The sequence below is a fragment of the Pipra filicauda genome, unplaced genomic scaffold (genome assembly GCF_003945595.2).
Source record: "Pipra filicauda isolate LSUMZ 115617 unplaced genomic scaffold, ASM394559v2 scaffold57_size4234018_pilon, whole genome shotgun sequence".
NCBI classification, from domain to species: domain Eukaryota; kingdom Metazoa; phylum Chordata; class Aves; order Passeriformes; family Pipridae; genus Pipra; species Pipra filicauda.
The window spans coordinates 913,897-937,553 of NW_024104731.1; the positions used below are offsets into that span (position 1 = coordinate 913,897).

At 39.3% G+C, this 23,657-nt stretch overlaps 2 protein-coding genes across 6 annotated transcripts in view; one reads left to right on the forward strand and one right to left on the reverse strand.

The window, feature by feature from the left end:
- Positions 1-4,674, forward strand: part of MTMR7 (myotubularin related protein 7) — a 46,493-nt gene extending 41,819 nt beyond the window's left edge. The window contains exon 14 of the mRNA XM_027735460.2: positions 60-4,674. Coding sequence (XP_027591261.2) covers positions 60-419 — 360 coding nt within the window. The 3' untranslated portion in view covers positions 420-4,674. The remainder of the gene's footprint in view (positions 1-59) is intronic.
- VPS37A (VPS37A subunit of ESCRT-I) lies at positions 13-23,647 on the reverse strand. 5 transcript variants are annotated; one of them, XM_027735462.2, is made up of 12 exons: positions 23,505-23,647; positions 20,500-20,574; positions 19,540-19,654; positions 18,573-18,673; positions 16,615-16,831; positions 15,537-15,607; positions 13,423-13,550; positions 13,276-13,334; positions 13,116-13,184; positions 11,031-11,174; positions 10,232-10,312; positions 13-516 (listed from the first exon to the last, which is right to left on the reverse strand). In XM_027735462.2, the coding sequence occupies exons 1-11, from the start codon at positions 23,630-23,632 to the stop codon at positions 10,232-10,234; spliced, it is 1,188 nt and encodes a 395-aa protein (XP_027591263.1). In that variant the 5' UTR covers positions 23,633-23,647; the 3' UTR covers positions 13-516. The 5 variants fall into 5 exon arrangements, with proteins under 5 accessions (XP_027591263.1, XP_027591262.1, XP_039243579.1 ...); XM_027735461.2 differs by lacking the exon at positions 13-516 and adding an exon at positions 9,306-10,041; XM_039387645.1 differs by lacking the exon at positions 13-516 and adding an exon at positions 9,306-10,041 and having other exon boundaries at positions 20,500-20,566; positions 23,505-23,605.
- Positions 23,648-23,657: the final 10 nt, after the last annotated feature.

Below are 23,657 nucleotides of genomic sequence, written 5' to 3' on the forward strand. Positions count from 1 at the left end.
CATAGAAGAGGATTACTGGTCCTAAATGTGTGCATGTAATACTGTTTCCTTTATTTCAGCGATTGGCGAATCTTCAGAAATCACAATTAGGTGATAATAAAGTCAAGAGTAAGCAACAAGACCGAAGCAAACAGTTAAGGCTGTCTACTTCCAACAATAGCTTAGCTAACACTCCCCAGGAGTATAGCAACGATCTGAAGTCATTCCCATCCCGGAGTCCTTCACAAGGGGATGAAGAAGATTCTGCTCTGATTTTGACACAGGACAACCTGAAAAGTTCTGATCCTGACCTCTCAGCCAACAGTGATCAGGAGTCTGGTGTGGAGGACTTAAGCTGTAGGTCCCCAAGTGGAGGTGGCTGCTTGCCTAGTGAAGACAGTGGCAAGGACTCTGATGAGGCTGTATTTCTGGCAGGCTGAAACACCTTCACAGCAGCAAGGATCCAGATGAAGTTGAGTCTTACACAGTCTGGAATGACATCTTTTCATCAGATGAAGAATGGAAGTGGTCTGTAGCCTAAAGAAATAATCCAAAGAAAGGGAACTGTGCAATTGTGTAAGTAAAGATCTAAGCAGAACAAGTTCATTAATTTTAAGACATAATGCTAAAAAAGGTAATATCTGCTGTTATATTTAGTTAAGCTAATGTGATATTTGTTTTATCAATGCTGTACATAATTATTCCTTACTTTGTACATTTCCATAATTATATATTGTACAAGATAATAGTTCTTCTCCAAAGATGTGAAATTCCAAAGTACTCTCTTACACAAGGTTGAAGATGCATTAGTGTTAGCCTTACTGGTGAAGCTGTCAAAACTTATTTTTGTAGAGTTCTTCTGCCTTCAGACATATATTTTTTTTTTCATAAGAGGTGTTAAATTTTGAATTCAAACAATTATTTTGCATATCCTCCTACTAGAATTCTTTTCAGCAAAGTAAAACTAACAAATTGACATGCTGGCTAAGGGGACAAATGAAGCTTTGATCCTGATAAAAAAATCCTTTAGTAAGCAGTTTCTGCTGCTGCATGTGAATTCATCCCATTTGTACTTGGTTCTCAAGCAGTGTTGAAAGTTCAGTAGTTTCTGTGACCAAAACTCAAAGGAATAGAACAGTATTCACACAGCCTTTGTGCTAAAGCATCCCTTTATAACAAAAGGTACATTAGGCAGTTTACTCTAGCCTCTTTATGTTTAGTTCTCAAGTTTGTTTCTATCTTACCCTAGTTCCAAACCACCTACCTAAAACTCTAAAGGTAGTAAAATCCTAAATTCTCCAGCCTATTCTGATTCCTACTTGAAAATGTTTTATTTGAGTCGAGTGAGGTACACATACAGTGCAGAGGATAGAGAATATAAAACCACTTACAAAAATCACTTACGAAAGCATCACTTTGAATTTCTAAGTAAAGGAAGGTTGTTATGCCCATAAAGGAACTGTTATAAAGAATATTCCTTCCAAATTCTGTTGTTCAAAATAAACTAACCATTAGCAACCAGTTTTTCTGTCTTCACACAAAATTTCCCTTTTAGTATTTGCCAAACTGAAGAGCATGGCAATACTAATTTAAGAACTGATTCAACATTTACCAGGAAGTTTAATCTTGTTATCATATTTTTAAGAACAGGAGTAATAGTTTTCATAATCATCACTACAGAGGTAAACAAGTGAAAAATGTTTAAAATTTGGAATGTCTTGAAACTCACTAAAAAGGTGGCCAAATTAAGCTGCAATTCTTCCAAGTTTCTTTTTTATTTTTAAATATTAGTTAAAGCAAGCAGTTAAAAATATAGTTCACATGACTGCTCTTACCTGCTTGGAGACAATGTGGTATTGAACTCTAGTAAAGCAAAGTGGTAGTAATGTTAAGTTTACTTTGATTGCATTTCACATTACTCCTCCAAATACAGACTTACAGACAGAGTTGTATTATATAAATATGCTTCAATTTAGAATGGTTAGATTTTATTACATTTATGGAATGGTTTTCATTCTGTTCTGTGAACTTACATCATTAAAAGTGAGTATGTAAACTTCAGTATTATTAATATCCTCCTAAGGGAGCTGCTGTCTTTGAACAAATAATTCCTAACAGCAAGGTTTATCTTAATGTTATAGTGGAAAGGCCAGATCCTCAATTTGATAAATCCCTATAGCTCAATTCAAATAAATACAACTCTAAGGTATACTCTGTTGAGAATCTAGCCTTCTGTTTTTAATCTTTATGAATTTTTAATGAATGAAATCCCTGATTTTAATTGCACTTTTAAAAATGTTTTGTATTTTGAACGTAGCCTGTAAAGTTTATGTTATTACAGACTTTGAATGTACTTTCTCAAACTAAAGAAATATGCTGCAAAGTCAGAAACGAAAACAAACCACACAAATATTCTACCTAAAAAGGAGTTTGAAAATGGGCAGTGTTATTGCACATCTTTAAAATATAAAATTATATATGATACTGTGTCCTATTAGACATGTCCAGAAATAAATGCAGAACAGCAAGATACGCAAATTCAAAGCACTCTTTGTGTCGCTTATGCAACTCCATGTAACTAGCTTTACAACTAAAATATTAACATATTAACATTTTCTTTATCAAGCCTTCACTTAGCAGCCCTCTGTGATGTGTCTTTCAGCCTTTGAAATTTTGCATTAGCTGCTACTGTTTTCACTGTACTGCATGTATTTGTGGCATTATCAGGCTAATGAGAAACACTTTCAAATAAACACTTAGGTGTAATTTAATTTTATTTCACACCAGTGAGTGAAAGAAAGGTTTGCTATCCTGATTTGTGTACTGTAGTTTTTCATTTACTCAAAAGTCACTTTGCCACTAAGAACAGGGAATTTTTCTATCTTCCCTACTTTGATACTTTAATCCAGTAGTTTTAAGCTGTGGAGAAATCTACAACTGATAACTAAGAAAACCAAGACTCTCAACAATTGTGTTAATAATATGGAAGCATGTTACAGCCCTGTATTTATTTTTCTTAGGAAATGCAAACCAAAAAAGATTGAGAAAACCATACAATGAACTACACTGATTTCTTGTAGCCTTGTGCTGCAAACCTTTGCAAATTTGGCATAAGCCCACTGTAATTTAAAATATGACACAGATGAACATAGCTAAACTGCTGAAAAGGCCTCTCTAGGTTCAGGCTGGTCTTTAGTACGAAAATGTGCCTCTAAAGGACACTGAAGGGAATGGGATCAAACAGCTGAAGCCTTCTCTACAGAATATCACCATCTGAAGCACAGAAGGAAAACCTATTCACTACTGCTTTTATTGGTAGCTCTGTACAAGAGAGAAAAAGGTGATAAACTGCTAAAAATCTGAGAAATAGAATTAAAAAGTTGGAGGGCACAACTCAGAGCAAATGATATCATTAGAAGTAAGAAGAGAAAAAGAAAATAAGTAAAAGGAGGGAGGCAGGGAAGGAAAGCTCTTTGTAAAATCAGCAAGTAAGGCAGGGAACCACATTCTTTGAAGACGGGGCAAGCCAGAGCACAGGTCCACATAGCATAGAATATGTTTAATGACACAAACTAATAACAATTAAGCCCCAGCAACAGCTAAGATATAGAGACTTTGCAATGAAGATAAGCATGTCATCACTGTTGACTAGCTAACTTGATGCTTTCATGTGGATGTTGCCCTGATCTGCACAGAGTTCTCAAGTAGATCACAAACATAGTCAAGGTCAGGGGCTGTTTCTGGGTGCAGGCTGAAGGCTGAGTGTGGCTTTTAGGTTGGTTGGTCACTCTTATGCTCTGTAGTGGAGAGACAGGTAAACACCACAGTGATTGAAAAATCCTCCAAGGACAGGAAAGTCACTGACAGTTCATTTAGGAAGGGAGAAACATGTGGTGGGTCATCAGAGTACTAAGACTCATGAAAAATCCACCAAAGATCTAGAGACAAGCGTATTGCAAACCCTGAATTCAGAGAGGCCAGAAACACTGGCAGAGTGGGGCAATAAGAAGGTAAAATAAGCATTTAACTTTACCTGTCATATTTAAATTGCCAGTAGAGCACCTGAAAACAGCAAATCAAATCATGCTAAACCTTAAAATAAAATATAGTGGTCTTTTAATATAAATTATTCTGGAAAGAAGCTAATGAAACCTTAGAGGTCCACCAGAATTGTGACTGAGTTCAGGCAAGGACTCACTTTTTTAAGTCTGCTGGTTGCCAAGGTTTTTTGGATGAATTTATTCCCTTTGTGGAGACTAAAGAACACAGTTATTTTATGTAAAGTATTTCCTTATTATTAATATACTAGCTTTCTTCATAGCTTATTACTGTAAGTGTGATGTCTACAACGTATCTGACCAAAACAAGGTGCTTACAAAAGCCAGAGATCCAGTATGGGTTTTCAAAGCCTGTTTCAGTGAAGGTGGCTCCAAGAATTACTGCTATTGAGAGAGTTAAACATGAAAAGCTCACATCACTACTCATGAAGATATTAAGTTTCTCCTTGAGCAGCTTACTGCATCCATTTCCAACATAATTCTGTATCCACTCAAGAAGTCCTGCAATGTCAAATGCCTGACTCTATCCATAAGTTAGATGATTACAAGCTATATAAAAATCCCAAAGCCTTTATTTGTAAGTTTAACATATTACAGCATTTACTGTTCAGAATAAAGACACAATTACGGCTGATAACTTTGTTGTCAAGAGTTTTAATTCAGTTTGACCTGAAGGTCTCTTAAATCTCTCTTTTAGAAAGATTTATGCTAGTCTTTGAAGGGGGTAGCAAGAATTTGGACATGAATAAAACTGTAAGATTTCTAACTAATACATTTGGTCCAGGTCCAAAGCAGCAAAACTGCAGGATTATGTACAGAGCAAACAGAACTATAGTACATACTGCTTAGAACTGACTTTACCATAATAGTCTCTTGCTTGCAGTGGTGCCTAGCACAGCAGAGTGCCTCCTGAGGAAGTTTGCTGATGACGCAAAGCTGGGAGGAGTGGCAAATACTCCAGAGCATTGTGCAGCCCTTCAGAAGGACCTCAATAGGTTGGAGAGATGGGCAGAGAGACCTTCTGAAATTCAACAAAGGTAAATGAAGAGTCCTCCACCTGAGAAGAGTATTTCTGGGCTCCTCAGTACAAGAGAGACATGGAGCTCCTGAAGAAGGCCCAGCAGAGGGCAACAAAGATGATGAGGGGACTGGAGCACCTCAGTGATGAGAATAGGCTGAGGGAGCTGGGCCCGTTCAGCCTTCAGAAGAGACGACTGAGAGGGGACCTCATCAATGTCTGTAAGTATCTGAAGGGAGGGTCTCGAGGATGGAGCCAGGCTCTTCTCGGTGGTGCCAAGCAATAGGACAAGAGGCAATGGGGAGAAACTGATGCACAGGAAGCTCCAACTGAATATGAGGAAGAACTTCTTTACTGCACAGGTGACCAAGCACTGAAGAAATTGACCAGAGAGGTTGTGGAGTCTCCCTCAGTGGAGATACCTAAGAACTGTCTGGATGCAATCCGGTACCATGTGCTCTAGGATGCCCCTCCTTGAGCAGGGAAGTTGGACCAGATAACCCACTGTGGTCCCTTCCAACCTTACCCATTCTGTGGTCCTGTGATTTAGCTGCAAGATCAGGTACTGAAATTAAGCAAACCCCAGGCTCAATTAGCACTTACAATACAGAATGTGCTTCCCCCCAAAACTACTGCAACATCAGAGACAAGCCATCTTCTTACTCTTATTTCTTGCTCACTGAGTTCTCTTTCTCACTTGGCAGAACACCTGAGGGTGACATAGCGCAAGGCTCCCAAGAAACAAGTCACTGTACGTAGCCTGTTATTCCAGACTGCTTAAAAGTTCGCTTGACACATTTCAAAAGCCTTCAGAATATGCATCTAACAGCAGCTGCCGTTCTCTTACACTTTACAGGGAGTTGTTTAAAGATGGATTTACACCTACACTCCATATTTTAGCAAAATAATGTAAGGAATGCACTCAACAGTGAGCTACCAGCATGCTAGAAGCAAAAAAACCTAACTCTTGACAGTGTTATCACCATTCTACTAAGTCTTTTGGTGAAGGTGCAACCAGTGTAGGACTAAAGAAAAAAAAACAAACCTCAAGGAGAAAATACAAACCTGCATCAGCTTGGCCTTTAAAGCCAGAAAAGCCAGAAACAGGCTGGCTTTTCTTGGATGTGATGGGATTCCTGCAGCTAACCCAACATTATTGAATACAGAGACTTTTGTACTTCTTTTCCAGAGGATGGGTTTGTGTCTGCAAAGAGGCTAAAAAATAAGGGAAAAAAAATCTAAAGAATAGGAACGATAATATGAGAGAATAGAAAGGGAGAAAAGGGGAGATCTTAAACTCTCATATCCCTGAACAACAAACACTGAACTTGCATTGAACAGTGACAATTTCTTCCAGACTCTACTCCACTACCACCAGAAAGACTCCATCAAGTTTTGAATTTGTAAATTTGCTAAAGTCATCATGGCTGGGCTTCACGAACTAAGATTTGGGAAGGACTCTACCCACACTTGCTACAAGTGTGCTGGTGGCTAAAAAGGCCAATGCAAGATAGACAAGTCCAGTTGCAAAAGGCACAGCAGAAAGACTCCTTAGGTGGTATCGACAAGACACGGTTCTTTCTACGTTGTCTTTTCTCCTCAAGAGTGATCCTGCATGCATTCTCAAAAGAAGCAGCAGCATTATAGTGTGTCTCCAGGCCTCCCGATTGGAGGCCAGAGTAGACCAACAATGATGGATATGGCCAAGGCTGAGACATTGTTTCAGGGAGTCCTTGTATCTCCTCTTCGAGGCTCCTCTCTTGCAGTAGCCGGTGGCAAGTTCACCTTAGAGCACAATCTTAGGGAGGCAGTGGTCCTTCATCCTGGAGACATGCCCTGCCCAACACATGTTGCTGTGTTCTCAGCAACATGGCCTCAATACTTGTAACTGCTGCCTGTTCTAGAACAGATGTATTGGACGTTTAGGATTGTAGAGAGGCAGCATTGATGGAAGCGTTCTAAGAGTTGCAGGTGGTGGCAGTAAATGACCCATGATTCAGATCCATATAACAGAGTAGACAGCACTATGGCTCTGTAAACGCTGATCTTTGTACTTTTCTTCAGGTGTTTGTTTCGCCAAACTCTTTTGTGGAGTTTTCCGAAAGCTCTGTATGCCTTTGCTAACCTGTTACCTCTCTCTCTGTCAATCTTACCATCCGAGGAAATGATGCTTCCCAGGTAATTAAACTGCTGGACTGATTTGAGCTCTGATTCACCAGTGGTGATATGAGGATGGAGGAAGACTTCCTGAGGTGCAGGTTGGTAGAAAACTTCTGTCTTCTTCAAGCGGACTTCCAGCCCAAAAAGCTCAGCAGCCTCTGCAAAGCAGGATGTTAAACGCTGCAGAGCTGCTTCTGTGTGGGTGACAAGGACAGCGGTGTCAGTGTAAAGCAGCTACCGGACAAGAGGGTTTAAGGTCTTAGTGTGGGCCTTCAGTTGCCTTAGGTTGAATGGGCTTCCATTGGTATGATATCAGATGTAGATACCATTTTCTTCGTCGAGGTCTGCCATGGTCCTTTGGAGCATCATGCTGAAAAAGATTGTGAATAGGGTTGGTGCAAGAACGCAGCCTTGTTTCACACCACTGGTTATTTGACAGGGCTCGGAAAGTGCATTGGCATGTCTGACTTGGCCGTGCTGATCCTCATGGAATGAGATGATCATTTTAAGGAACTTGGGGGGACAACCTAAATGTTCCAGAATCTGCCACAGACCTTTTCTGCTCACGGTATCAAAAGCTTTGGTGAGATCAACAAAGGTTACATAGAGACCTTTGTTCTGTTCCCTGCACTTCTCTTGCAGTTGTCTGAGAAAAAATACCATGTCTGTGGTACTCCTGTTGGCTCTGAAACCACAGTGGCTTTCAGGCAGAATTCCTTCTGCTATAGCAGGTATTAGTCTGTTCAAAAGTATTCTTGCAAGGATTTTGCCAGCAATGGAGAGCAGAGCAATACCACAGTAATTTGAACAGTCTGATTTATCTCCTTTCTTCTTATACAAGGTGATGATGACTGCATCACGAAGGTCTGATGGTAGTTCACCTAGTTCCCAACAGCACACCACAAATTTGTGAAATTTAGCATGAAGTGCTTGGCCCCCATGCTTCCAGACTTCAGGTGGAATTCCATCAACCCCAGCTGCCTTGCCAGTTTTCACCTGCTGTATGGCCTTAAGAGTTTCTCCCAGAGTGGGGGCAATATCCAATTCATTTTTCACCAGTTGTGTAATATACTGAATTGCTGAGTCTTGAACTACACGGCTAGTACTGAAAAGAGTTTGAAAGTGTTTGCTAAAGTAACATAAGAGGAAAAGCTGAAGTGTGCAGAACTTGTATTAGTTTGGGAAGCAAATCCCCTGAAGGTGACCTGGATAAAGAGTTCAGTGGTAGTAGAGCATCACAATACCTGACAAAACATTCAACATGAGGAGGCAGATGAGAAGAGAAGCCTGTCATTCCATGCCATTATAAAACATATAAAGAAAATACTAGCCCAATACAGCAAGAACACCAGATGTCTGGTCATCTGTTCCTTTCTCTGCTTACAAGGAAGAAACAACAATAAAAAAACAGCCCTGTACAGAGGTGTGAGTCTAGTCTTTAACGACAGCTAGATCCTCAGAAAAAGGTCAGAAACAACTTATACATCCAGCACATAAATAGATGAGAGTTTGCCAAGAAGGTGACAGTGATGACTTACATCTAACTCTTCTCCAGAGCTGCAGAAATCATGCTACTCAGATACAGAAATCCAGAACCATTTGGAAACCTACATGATCTCATTTCTAACCAGGGCTTTAGTTAGCACATTAGCAGAAGTGCTATGTCAATATACAAGCAGCACATTTTTTGGAAGAAGATATTATTGCTTAACCATGGCACTTATAAAGTGTTGATTTTTTTCAGACACCCAAGTATCTTCATTTGGTCCTATCACTTCTCAGCAGATATACCTACATCCTAAAAAAGTCAGCTTACCAGATGCAAGATTCAGTGGGCAGAATTAAATCTCACTTCCAAATTCTATCCCTTGCCTTAACATAGCACACAATGTAACTCCAACCACATTAGTTTCTTTCTTTTTTAAAATTAGGAAAAAATAACTATTTCCCACAGAACTTCAAAGATAGTTTTTGTAAAGTGCTTCTGAGTTCCTCACATGATGAACATATTCATATTGCATAGAACAGAAACTGGGAGGTGACCCGATTATTAATCCTTTAAGTACAAAAAAAAAAATAAGAAAATTAAATTGTCAGATGAAAATTGTGTTTAATTATAGTGGTAGATACCAAGCCACTCCTGAAATCAGTGCATCAATGTTACTAACCAAGATACGAAATCTAAGCAGAGATCATTTATTCTATTTTGATTCCAGTATAATTTGTTCCAACACATTCTTTGCTTAATTCCAATCTATTTATCCAAAACACAATATAAGCTACACTTAATTTTCTATTATTATTTGGAAGTAAAAAACTTGTTCTTCAGTATTTTGGCTTCAAGAAAAGACAGCTTGTGAATCCACTGACCATCTCAATTAAGAACTTTTCTTCAGTTTCCAAAGCCCTATCAACACTTATCTCAGAGTCTTCCACAGATCAAGCCAAATCTATGTTTAAAGTTCAGAATACAAAAGATATGAATTAAGTTTTTATAAAAATGTAAAAAGCTAGTCAAAATTACATGTTTAGATATTTAATTTCTGAAGAATGGAGTATAGCAGCAGGGAACTTAAATATAATAAGAACTATCAACAATAAATACAAGAAATTAATGCAAAGATTGCAATAGAAGGATTCTTGAGTACAATGAGAATATAAAGAGACATTCTAATTTGTACAAAAACCATTCCAACTTTGTATACAATCTCTTCTATAAATACAACCATATAAGATGAAATGCTTATTTGCAAATAATAATTATTAAAAAGTGTGCTTTATTGGGTTTTTCATTCGTTCTCTTGGCAGGTGTAGTTTGCAGGAAGTCTGTAAAGACAAATATCCATAATTAGATATTTTAACTCCTCCAGAAGTTATGTTTTAAATACAAATAACAATAGATCCAGTACATACTTGATTTCCACAGCATCATCAGAACACTAAGCACTCTAACAAATCCATTTGCAGTTACACAGTGTGGAACCTTATGGTAAATTGTTTCAAAAAAAAAGTTTACCTATAGCGGTGCATGAAATTGGCTGTGCATTGCTATTGCCTGTTGAAGTTTTTCCTCTTTGGCTCGTCTGCAGTGGCACAGCTACAAAACAAGAAGTACAAGACTGAATTCTGAACGCAATTTTTTATAATGCATACCAGTTTCTCTTTAATTATTTAGCTACTTTTCTTTTTAAAAAAGAAAAGCCCTCTGACCTACCTTCATTGTTCAAGCTGAACAATGGTCTATATTGATAACATTATTCCATCCACAATTGCTTACAAGAGGATTGTTTGCAGTGTTATGAAATGCACTTATTAGGCATCTTTAAAGAAAGGTAAACTGTCTGCTAAGTTGCTTCTGTTACAGCACAAGCAAGAATGTTGTTTTTTGAACCTCAGTTACTTATTTGGTGATAGCCATCAACAAAATAATTAGTTTAAAAAGTTTAACAGATTAAACATTAATGTTGTTTAATACAACATGTCGTTTTATGTCAACCTTCCAAATTTGAAATTTACCATGTGGCTATCTTCCCTGTATCTGTATATGATATTCAAGAAAGTGGCACAAAAATATTTGCAACAATACACCAATAAGGTCTAATGCAGGAGACCTTTGCACTCCTGCCTTAAAAATACGTGCCTTCAGAATGTAGATTATACTCGAAATACACTGAAGCCAGTTAAGGATAATTTTTTCTTCTGTCAAAAGCTCACTACAGCACTGTTCTGTACCACAGGACTGCTCAAACTCAAAGTCCTAAATTTATTTATGTGTCGTACATATCTCAGATTAGAAGTATTTGTATATTACATACCGTTCTCTTTTCCATAAAACTACTAAGAAAGTCATCTATTTCTGTTTTGCCTTCCAAGAAGTCTTCTGCAATAGTGTCAGACTCCTCTTCAGCTTCATGGGCAGCTACTTTAAGTCTGGCTTGCAGAGCACTTGGACTGCAACTCTAAGAAAATAAAAAGTCCTACGTAATATTAAACTGTCCATCTCAACCTATATTTTCAAGACTATATAAATATGGAATATGTGGATAAAGCATTATTATTACATAAAAGCCAAAGTGACCAGATGAAGCTTCATCTCCAAGAAACAGTACAGCTTGTTAAACTAGAAAGGATTCAATGTGAGAAAAGCATTGCTAGTTTAGGTCTTGATACACAATTATTCTCACAAATGTATAAAGCTTTTCAACTTTTACCCTACACTGCAGAAAGCATCCAGCTTGGAAATCTGACAGGTTCTCGAATGCATGATTTCTCAGTAGAACTAGCGTTTCAAGTGTCTTCAATAAATAGGGTCTACTTTTGAAACTCAGTTGTGAATCTGAGAAGTATAAAAAGGTAAAAAAGCACTTACTGTTCAGCTTTTAAATACCCTTGAAATGACTGTGGAGAGGAAGACAGGAAAGCAAAAAGCACCTACTCAAGAATTAGATGGGCTGCTAATCTAAACTAGTATACTTATTTTTCTGTTCTTATAAACCTCAAACCTTATTTCTGCTTATTGCACACAATTTCATTATTTTTCCTCTAATATGCTTGAGCAGTTAATCAGAACATGATTCACATCCAGTAGGAGTCTGTGCAGAGACAAAACTGCAAAATTAAGATATTTATACATTTTAGATGCTTGGCCTACCCTTCCATCTACTGCATGAAAAATATTTTACTTAAGTATTGTAAAACTTTAATCAGAAATTTCCTGTTAAATTAATCTTGTAGCAAATAAGGAGATTCTGCTCTAATAGAAGATTACTAAAATTCACTCACAGTACAAGTAAAAAGACTTGTCTGGAACTTTGAAGGACAGAGAATAGGAGATACCAGGTAGAGCACAGCAAACATCAATACATGAAGATATAGCGTATATGGGAAAAAACCAGAAAAATTCAGTTGCAACTCTCCAGCTCTCAGCCTCCTAACCATCATTAAACTGAATCAGCAAATCTAACTTAGAAAAAAGAAAAGGTAATGCAAAAGTGGGATATTATGTCCTGTTCTTAAGTGGTTTCTTACAGAAATAAGTTTCTCAATGTCAACTATCTACATCCACTTCAAAGACAACTTGCATCACACGGAAAGGAGGCATTAGAAGTCAGACTACTCTGATTTTCCAGTGAGGAAACATTTAATACTTTTAGATCACGTATGAAATCATTCAGTTTGCTGTCATGCAATTTTTTCATTGTTATTTTGTATTTTGTTACTTTGGGGACATTCTGAAATTCAGGTACTATGTGTGCTAATTTGACAGATTGTTGTATTCTCAGGTGACAAGTCTAGCAAATAATTTCAGTGCAGGAACTGGTTTGTGAGAAGTTACATCTTCTAATGCATAGCCTGGTAAACATACCAAGAAATTGTCTTCCTTCTTTGAATTACTTTCTGAAGTAATAACTTTACCCAGCTTGTGCTTTTGAATGTGCAATGTCTGACAGCATTATCCAACATGTTGCCCAAAGTAAGCATACCTAGTGAATCACAGAGTTTAATTTATAAAGTCATCATTTTGACCATTTTCACCTGGTACAGTTTTACAAGCTTACTATGTTAAATGAGTACCATTAATTAAACAAGCCTTCTTTAAAGATCATTCTATTCTTAAAACTGGTTTGGTCCAGGATTGTACTTAACAGCTCTAGACCCACATCACTCTCTTCGTCCAACTTTGCTTCTATCATAGCATTAAAAAACAAAAACCCAACCAAAGAAACCCCTCTTTTGCTTTTAACCTGTTTGGTACACCATCCCATTTTTTTCATACGTTATATGAATCTATTTCATACAAAATTAGATTAACCAGAGGAATATTCTTAATGGTTAAAGATACAAATCAAAACTTCCATTTTATTGAAGTATTCTTAAAGGATAACATGTAGAAATTATACCTCACTAAGTTCATGCTGTCTTTGCATCTTTTTTTCAAAGGCTGCTTTCATCTGTGTAAGTTGTTCATACTGGAAGGAAAAAGAAAAAGAACATTTTCCCCTTGAAAACCACCAAATATTATTCCTAACATTTCTGAAAAAGATTTTATTGCTCACTTACTTTATCCAACACTGTCTGTCTTTTTGCCTCAAGACTAGGCTCCAGCAACAAGTTCTTTTCTGTAAAATAAAGTCACTATTACTACTTTTTTTTAAAGGATTCAGTTCACAGCACACAGCCACAGATGATAACATTTTGACACCTTACTTGCCAGCTCTTCGATGCTTTTCACTAACTCATCTCTATCAGTAATGACTTGCTTCAGTTGTGGTAGAGCCACAAATTGTTCCAGTAATACCTCCTCTTGCTCGTTCATACTGGTCAGCTGCGATATGCTATATTCAAACAGAACAGGAGTAGATTTAAATCTAACAGCAAACACCACATGCAGAGTAACTCACCTCTGCCAAAACTTTGAGGCATTTTGGGGGATTTTACAGACACGTGACACTTGACTACAACTTCTTTTTCCCCTTTCTCCTGGATTGTGGGCTCTACTATGTGCAGAAGTAAGCTTAAAAAGTAGCATGTTAAAAAGTATCACCCATTTTAAGGCTTACTTCCTAAAAAGTGCTTTTTAATGCTACTACAGTGGGTTGACCGTCCCCAACTACCAGATGCCCACCCAGCTGCTCTCTCCTCCTCTCTCCCCCTCCTCAAAAGAATATAAACGAAAAGCTCAACGGTTGAGATAAAGATTAGTGAGATCACTTATCAATTACAATCACAAGCAAAAGACACTCGGAAAAATTTAACTGAATTTACTGTCAATTACAATAGGAGTTGGATGGTGAGCAAGAAAGACAAAAACTAAAACATCTTGCTCCCTTTTTCCCCAGGCTCAGCTTCATTCCCAAATCCTCTACCTCCCACTGCCCTCTATTCCTTGAGGCAGGGAAGGAATTGCAAAGGTAGCGGTCAGTCCATACAACTCATCTCTGCTGCTCCTTCCTCCTCACACTTTTGCCCCTCTCCAGTATAGGTTCCTCTCCACAGATTGCCATCGGTTCCTGGCAGGGGAGACTACTCTAATTTGGGCTATCCATGTCTGCAGGTTCCTTCAGGGCCTATCTGCCTGCTCCAATGTGGGGTCCTCCATGGACTGCAGTGTGGGTATCTGCCCCACCATAGCCCTCTCCATGGGCCACTGTCCTGCAGTGGATTTGCTGCCGAGCCAGCCTGGCACAGGGGAAGCCCCTGACCCCTCTCACAAAGGCCATCCAAAAAGCCCCCCAGCTACCAAAACCTTGCCACCTACACACAATATAGCTATTCAGAACAGCTGCATTACCATTTGTCATTTAACTCAACTATCACCAGAAAAATCATAGAATTTTAATCCAGTCTTCTTGAAAGGATCAGGCTTGATTACAATATTTTGTTTAAACAAACAAATTAGACTTCCTGCAAAACTGCTAACTTGCTGCTATATAAGGATACTGCTAGAACTTACAGCTGATTTAGCGAAATTAAACCTTTGGAAGGTGTCAAAGGAAACAAAAAAACCACCCCAGAAGTCCTTCTTGCAAAAGGTCTTCTCCTTTTTGAAAGGACAGAGTTTTCAATCGCTTAACTATGACACCACCATAAAGATATGAGATCCAAAGGAAACAAATCTCCTAAGACCCTCAGAATTAATAGCCAATTTGTAATCTATTCTATCCCAGATAACTGATCTAAGAGGCTGTCTTGTTATATCTGAGCAAAGTGCAGGGAACAATTGCTAATAAAATTTGTTTGAATTGTGATGAGATAATGAAAGTATTTGTGCAATATGTATATAAAGTACTCAGATGTAGAAGTGATTTGCACTGGGACACCTAGCACAGTTACCACCTGGATTTGTCTAACCCAGCCCACCCTGCACATGCTAAGCTGCTCACAAAACAGTCCACTGCACTACAGTCCTTTCGAATTTAAGAGAATGTAATTTGTGAACCAGTCTAAAGCTGTCCCATTTCCTCCTTCAAAAGTTATGCTTATTGTATTAATAGAAATTAAATCCCTGGCAAGGCTTCAGAAAACAGCAGAACACTGATCGTTAGGAAAAATAAAAATAAATGCTCTTTTTCCTGGTGTTGAATAAAGAAGATTAGATTGAAAGAATCAAACAGATTAGAAACCCCTAAGCAAGCCGCACATTTGAATTCAAGGCTGGCTTAATTTCTGACTCCACAATTTTGGTATGTGGCAGTTCTCCTCTCCGTAATTTTTATAAAAATCTCGGTAACGTGTACAGACTTATGACAAAAATCAGACACAGACCAGCAGTAACTGCCTTTAATAACTATGGAAAGTTTAACTACCTTCTGAAAATTTACCTTAGTTCTGAGAGTTCTGGAAAGGTATCAGGAACATCAGGCATCTTGTAAGTAAAACCATTCTGGCCAACCTAAATGTAAGTTCAGAAATGCTTAGTAGATTTTTGAAGAGTAATTTCTTGATATTTAACCGGCTTAATCCAAAACTGGAGATGAATAGTTGCCAGCAAGAAGAAAAGCAGGAAAAGTGGTAAGAAGCAGTAGTACTAGTCTCTGAGCAGAAGACAACTCAACAATGGCAACAAAATGCTCGAGGATGTTTGGGGAGGCATGTCACAAAAGATAAGACAGTTTTGGAGGCAAATAATTCTGCCTTGCCATGTCCTTCACTTGAAAACAGTTGGGTGACCAAGGAAATACACATGAGTACAACTCAGAGAAGTGAGAACAAAGAAAGAGACTGACATTTTGATCTCTTTCATATGGTTTTTAAAGCTATAATCCCTCAGAAAAAAAAGGTTTTAGACAAGGAAAAAGCCTTTGTCTTCATAGAATGCAGAAAATTTGAGTTTCACAAAACCAGAAAAGTGTCTTCAAAGATTAAGAAAACTTTTGTTTCTAAAGACAAGATTTTATTAAAGACAAAATATTTACATATGAAGTTTTTAGAGGACATTAAAAAAAATTCCTTCCACAGTTCATCAGAGAGAGGGAGTTTGATATACACATACAAGATAGAATTCTACATATAGAGGCTTAAGATTGCATATTGTTCTCATCTGACAGGTTCTGGGCAGGAAAAAAAATAAAAACCATTTTTCGTGGTTGGAGAAACAGTTACAGCTGCACTATGGGAAAGTGCAGCTCCAAAAGAAAAAACCCTCTATATTCAAAGATATTTAGTGTAACACTAGTTTCACTGAAACTCAGAAAGACAAACTTGTTGCTTCAGCTTCCAAGTTGTAAAAAACTTTTTGTCAAAGGCAAAATAACAGTTTTGCTTTCCTAACACCAGCAAAACAATGAAGTGCAGTTACACATACTGCTTCCTTGAGTTTTGTGGCAATGCCCTGTGTGCCCTCGAGGGAACTCATACTCAGTGTCTGACAGCTTAAGCAGCAAAACTCAGAACACAGACCTGAAGCACAGCTTCTGCTGTGGGAACAGGTAGTGGCAGATCAGCAATCAAGCCATAGGAGGGAGCAGCAGGCTTGTCTGTAGTGTAGCTTGAAGAAACTGATTCAGCAACAGGCATGGCTGCCATTGTTCTATTTGTTTCTTGAGGTGGGTATGGAGGAAGAAATGGAAACCCCTGAGGAGCAAAAGGAGGCATTCCAGCTGGTTTGTTGAAAAGGCTAAAAACAAACAAAAAAACCCCACAACCATGAGCAACCAACTGCTTACAGCACATTTCTTATCATTTGAATTATAATTACTAGACCACATAAAAGACATGACTGAATTTTCAGATGACCATAAACTTTGCTTTGTCTGTTACTTCTAATGTAATAAGTCTTTTTCTCTTATACTGCAATATAATATAGAATTCCATTAAACTATATTCTTGTAGAGCAGCCAATTACACACACTCTTAATTATAAGAAAACTGCTTCACAAAAATTTATGAGAGCATAAATTTCAATTGTTTCCATCCTGAAGTTGTAAGGAACATATTTGTGTCATACATTAGTTCTTACTTATGGTATAGCATTTAACAGTTTGGGCAACACACACGTAGTTACTTCTAAATAACAGGAATGTTTTTTTTTAAATTCACAACTGAATTAGAGGTGCCTCTAATCCTAGTATCATAGAAACATAGAATCAGCCAGGTTGGAAGGGACCTCTGAGATCATCAAGTCCAACCCTTGATCCAACACCGCCATGCTTACTAGACCATGGCACTAAGTGCCACATCCAGCCTCATCTTAAAAACCTCCAGGGACGGAGAATCCACCACTTCCCTGGGCAGCCCATTCCAATGTCTGATTACCCCTTCTGTAAAAAATTTCTTCCTAATATCCAACCTAAACCTCCCCTGGCACAGCTTAAGACTGTGCCCTCTTGTCTTGCTGATAGTTGCCTGGGAGAAGAGACCGACACCCACCTGGCTATGACCTCCTTTCAGGTAGTTGTAGAGTGATGAGGTCTCTCCTGAGCCTCCTCTTCTCCAGGCTAAACAGCCCCAGCTCCCTCAGCCTCTCCTCATAGGACCTGTGTTCGGGTCCCTTCACCAGCCTCGTTGCTCTTCTCTGGACCTGCTCCAGCACCTCAATATCCTTCCTGAACTGAGGGGCCCAGAACTGGACACAGTACTTGAGGTGTGGCCTCACCAGCGCTGAGTACAAGGGAAGAACCACTTCCCTGGACCTGTTGGCCACACTGTTCCTGATTCAGGCCAGGATGCCACTGGCCTTCTTGGCCACCTGGGCACGCTGCTGGCTCATGTTCAGCTTCCTGTCAATCCAAACTCCCAGGTCTCTTTCTGTGGCTGCTCTCCAGCCACTCTGTCCCCAGCCTGTAGCACTGCAGGGGGTTGTTGTGGCCAAAGTGCAGGACCCGGCACTTGGCCTTGTTGAACCTCATCCCGTTGGAATCAGCCCAACTCTCCAGCCTGTCCACTGAGAGCAGCAAGAACCATAGTTGTACTGATAAAGTTGGAATGTCTCAGACCACTTTTGCATATTTAATGCAATCCTTTAAATTGCACAATTTATGTTGCACAGTTGTGCAACAGAAACTGCCCAAAGCTTGGGAGGTTATGAACAGAATATGAAAAAACACAACTGCTCAAATCATGATCTACAGCAAATTCCAGATTTCATCTGATAATGTAAATATTGTTTTTCAAGAAAACAGGTATAAAGTTACATCAGCAAGTTGATATAGTAACTTCAATGAAATTCTAGGTTTCTTCTCAAAACAATCATGTCATCGAGCATGCACATGAAATTGTGCAAGGACAGGGAATATAATTCTCCCCATATATCCATTACATTATTCCTGTCCCTGCCCTCCTAATAATTGGTTTAGTCTCTTTTTTAAAAGTTAAGTTAATACACATAGTTCCATTCATCATGTTTATAGATAACTTACTATGGAAACGATGTTGAGCTAGGAGCCAGGACTGGAGGATTCTTCCAAAACTCATCCAGTAAACTTTGAATAATTTTTCCAAGATCTGAGTGCATTGTAAACTGGTAAAAGCACAAAACAAAACCCAATGCAGAAAAAAAAATTATATCTGGAATCGAACAGCTCCAAAATGTGCTGAACTTAACTGTTTAATATACCCACACAGCAGTGCTGGAAGCTATTTCAGACATATCAGCTACTGTAAACTGTGTACACATAAGCTCCAAATAAAGTGATAAAGCATCCCAGAATTGAATAGAAACTAGAAGTCTTTTGTATATTCCATTATAAAGGAAGAGTCAATGAAGTACTACATATCTGATAAACAACCAAAAGAAATCCACCTTAGTTACCAAGTTACATTTGGGAAACCAACGGAAGGAGGGGGGGAAAAAAAAGATTCAAGGACAAAGGCATTAATTGCCTTCTGAAAGAGTCAAAACCTCTCCCCCACCCCAAAAATCTACCACATCCTTGTTGGCAAAGAAAAGGGGAAAGAACAGCATATTAAAATCCTGAATATTCGAGCTAAAACCCTGACGTTGTTCTAATAGGATTAGGTTGGAAAGAACTATGTTACAAAACACTCTTAAAGCATCCCTCTCCTTTATTTGGAATACACTGTAAAGAAACAAGAACTGTGTTATTGATACTGACAAAAAAATTTGATAGGAACTTTCTAAGCCACCGTAACTAAAATAGTTTCAGATATATGGAATACTCAACTCAGTAACAGCAGCAGTAAAAGAATAAACAGAAGTATACTGAACACCTGAATTTTTGTTTTCAGGTCCCCAAAACACAATTCGAGAGAGATTAGGATCTGTACTAATCTTTTTTACAAGGAGAAATTAGCAATAATCTAGTGTGACATGTATTAAAACTTCTATTAACAGTACATCTATATGAAGCTACAAATTATACATACATTACTTATTAATGGACCGGTCACATATACTCCCTGCTTGTCCATTAAATGATGTCTCACAGGTGGGAAAACACTGATGACTGGCTTTTCCTGAGGAAACTGAGGTGGAAGCAAGCTGCAAATACAAGAACAATCATTACTACAGCTATCTCCCACGACAAAATTTGTGTAAGAAGGCTTATTATGCTAAGAAAAAGTACTATTAATTACATAAACCTACTTTTCTACACGAAGAGTTATGGAGAAATATACAGTGAATGAAGCACACAAAAGGATTATTCAGTTATAAAATTAGAAGTAAGACAGAACGGAATACTAGACTTCCATGGAACTGAAGAGAGCATTTACTGGGCAAAATTGTAGTATAGCAATGGAGTACATACGTCCATGGACAAAGAAAAACTGTAGCGTAAGGAGAGTATTTTCAAATACAAATGTTATTACTATAAATACAATGCAGTGTAACCTGTAAGAATAGACCAAGTCAGCAGGTGAAAGTAATAAAAAACTTGTGGACAGAATACCATCAATATTTGCCACAGCAAAAGCACCCCCCAAAACAAAGTAACGGGAAATGTTACAATAAATCACTTAAGTTATGATCCAGAAGCCTCACTGGGGTAAGAGTTTGGAGTTACAGTAGACTAGTAAATTACTAATCAAGTTTATTTGCAGTTGTAAGGGATTCAAAGTCAGAAACCCTCAAGTGTTGTCCCCTAGTTACCTTCAACTAAAAACATGCAGCTATCTTAGGAGCTGAGCACAGCAAAATACACTTTTGCTCTCAGCTGAGCATTTGCATCTTGTACAGGACTAGTTTCACTCATATCACTACAACACTAATACAAATCCAGGTTCCTGAAAGTTAGCTGGGAGCCACTTATGTTCTATTACTACTTTTTTTTTTTGAGAACAATTTTAATTTTCAAGATGTGCATAGACATATCTCACTCTACTTACATGTTAATATTAATTGTCAAGTTGTTTACAGTGAACGGCAGTCGATATTCCACATCTTTCTGAATTTCTGCAATGCTGTCAAAGAAGAAATGGTTAGCATCCAATTCATGGTCAATATAATAGCTTAAAGTCTAAAAAAACAAGCATGACCTCAGACCTTTGTACTTAGTTTAGTTTTGAAAAGCCCTGTAAGAACAAAATTGAAAATGCTGGAATAAGTTAATATGCTTCAGCATGTCATATTGAATATTAAGATTAAAGCAAAAAATAGGAGGTTCAACTTTTAAACCTCATACAGGATGACAAGCAATGGAAACACAGTAGGAGAAATCGCAGTACTCACTATTCTGACAACAATCTCAACTTACTGGCTTAGTTTAAGGCAAATGTGTGTTAAAAGTAGTGCTAGGAATGTTTTGTGTCCTTCCCAAGCATTATTTGGACATAGAATTTAAGACTCTAGCTTTCAGAGCTTGGGGAACAAATGGGTAAGACATGAACTTAGTTATGAACCTTGCTTTCTGCAGGCTGATCTTATTCCTCTCATAGTCAACTCAGTATTTGCTCTTGCCCTGTGAAATCACATGTTGTTTGAAGAAAGTATCAAGTATCTTCAACACAAGAGAATTCAAATCAAGGGCTCCACTGTGTTACACCACACACCAAAATTGGCACTTCCTCATTCTTAACTGAAGGATTCTCCCTGGAATCTCTCACACACATTCCTGCCCTGTAATCATCTGTCACACTTTTTAATAGCCTGCTGCAAAATCCTTTTGAGAAGGGTATATAATCATGCTCCACTCACAGGCACAACCTATAGAAACTGGGGAGGAAGATGAGGACAGGGAGAGAGAAACAAGAAAGACAGAATCATATTGAGCTGATCAAATGGTTACAACCTCCCTTACGGAAAACCTTGAACTAATAAACTTAGTTGCCCCTTCCCTAAGTGGGAATAGGTACACTGGAACTTAACTTTGGCTAGAACAACAGCAAATGTAAGAAAACTCTCTTTAAATACAAAGACTTTATTTCAAGCTCCTAACCTGTGAGGGACCCTGAAAAGGAAGTGTAGCTGCTTTACTGAAATTAAGATCACACATAGCTGGGCTTTTATGACCTAAGACAATACAAATCAAACTTGAATAACTTAGTTACCTACACTGTGAGGAGAATTTTGAGCATTTCAGTGAAGAGCAGTCAGGATACTCATAAATGAATGACAAAGTAGACTTATCAGACAAAACAAATACTAGAATGACATTTACTTAATCGCTGCTTAGGAAACAGTGCTGCTGCAACGCTTAATACATATTCCTATCCTACAGATCTGTGCTGCTACAGAGTTCATGAGCAAGGACATCAGTCCCATCCAAGAAATAAACCTTTGCACTTTTGAAAACTTGCTCGAGTTCACATACCTTTTTAAAAGCAAAGAATTTAAGGCGCTGATATTCAGATTTGTTTATGAAAACTGAACACTTTGTCAGAATTTACTCTGCTTGCCTGACTTTTGGGTTTTAATTATTTTACTATGATTAAAAGAGATCAGACAGCTAGTTTACAGGGCTGTAAAGTTACATTTGGGCAGCTATCATGTCCCTACCCCTCATCTCAATTCCTGGCTGCAGGAATTCCCCCTCTGCCTGTGCTTGTGCTGGTGCCTGCACAAACAAGTAGCAAACCAGTTCAGCAAGCTGACTGACAAACACTGATCACCTTTTTGGGGACTTAACTCAGGATGAGCTTCTCTTCCTGCCAGGAAAAAAGTTCACTAAGCTGCTGCCTGCCTACAGAGACAACTCCTTAGAAAAGTGAAGTCTCAAAAATATTTGCAAAACTGGCTCTGAACAGAATTAAGTTTATGCAAGCAACAGTATTTAGAATACTGTCATATTTATGTTCCCTGTGTGATAAATATTAGGATGGTGAGCTATCTGCAGTTATTAAACTTGGAAATACAGTAAGTATCTCTTCCACTCCTAGTCTCACTCTGATGTGACAGAAAACACTCTCCTTCCTCTTTCCTGATTGTTTTGGAGGTGGCATCTATCATTCCAGTTCTACAGAGATCCTAGGAAGCTGTACGTCTATAGAATGCTTACTTCACTGAAAATATAATTTCGAATGTATGAATTGTGGATCTCCTTTTAAAACGTAAATAGCTTTAAAAGACTAGGAAAAATGGAGGGCAGTATGCCAAGAGGGAGTATCTCAGGATGAAAGGAAGTGTTTTGTTTTAAAAAGTGTGGATATTGAACAGAAATAAAAACAACCGGCTTCTGCTGAGCATATAAACAAAAACAGTACCCAAGGAACAACCAGTTATTAGGAAACTAGCACTGAATATCAGAAAAAATAGTCAGTAGACCCCGTAGGGCTGCTATGCCACTGCAGATAGACCAGTGTGACACACAGCTCCTTGGTACTCTACGTTTTAGGGTCAACTTTTAAAGAACAACACTCTCACAACCAGCTCTGAGAGGTTTTATCCCAACAATCAGCACGTCTTTGCAGACTTCAACCCATTAAAGCACTTAGTTGGCTTTCTGGTCAGTGGTCGGTGTCACTGGGTACGGCGACCTGCGCCCGCTCCCCCGGCCAGGCCACACCGCCGCCAGCGGGGCCGCCTCCCCCGTAGCCCCGACAAACAACTCGGCGTTCGGTTTCTCAGTGCCGCTTCCTGGCCCGCCGCGGTACAGCACAGCACACCACACCACAGTATAGTCCAGCTGTCCCCCGGCGGGACCCTCCGCCCCCGGGACAGCTGAGGCTCGGCCGGCCTGGCTGTCCTGTTTACCCGCACAGCCGCGAAGTCCCGGCCGGGCCTCCCCGGGTGGTGACGGGGCGCAGCCAGGTCCTCGTGTGGGGCCACGCCGTACCCTTCCGACACAGCGCGGTCCCGCCTCGAGCGGCGCCGCGCCCGGGCCGGGCCAGGCCGGGCGACACAGCGCGGCCCTCCCGCCCCCGCGCTCTCCCGCCCGGCGGCCGCGGCCACTCACGAGGCGTGCGCCGCGCGCAGGGACTCGACCTGTCGCTGGCGCTGCTGCTGGAGGCCGGTGCGCGCGGGCGGCGCGGGGCCCGCGGCGGAGGCGCCGCCGCCCTTGGCGAGCGGGAACAGCCAGTTCATGGCGGGCGGGCGGGCGCGCGCGGCG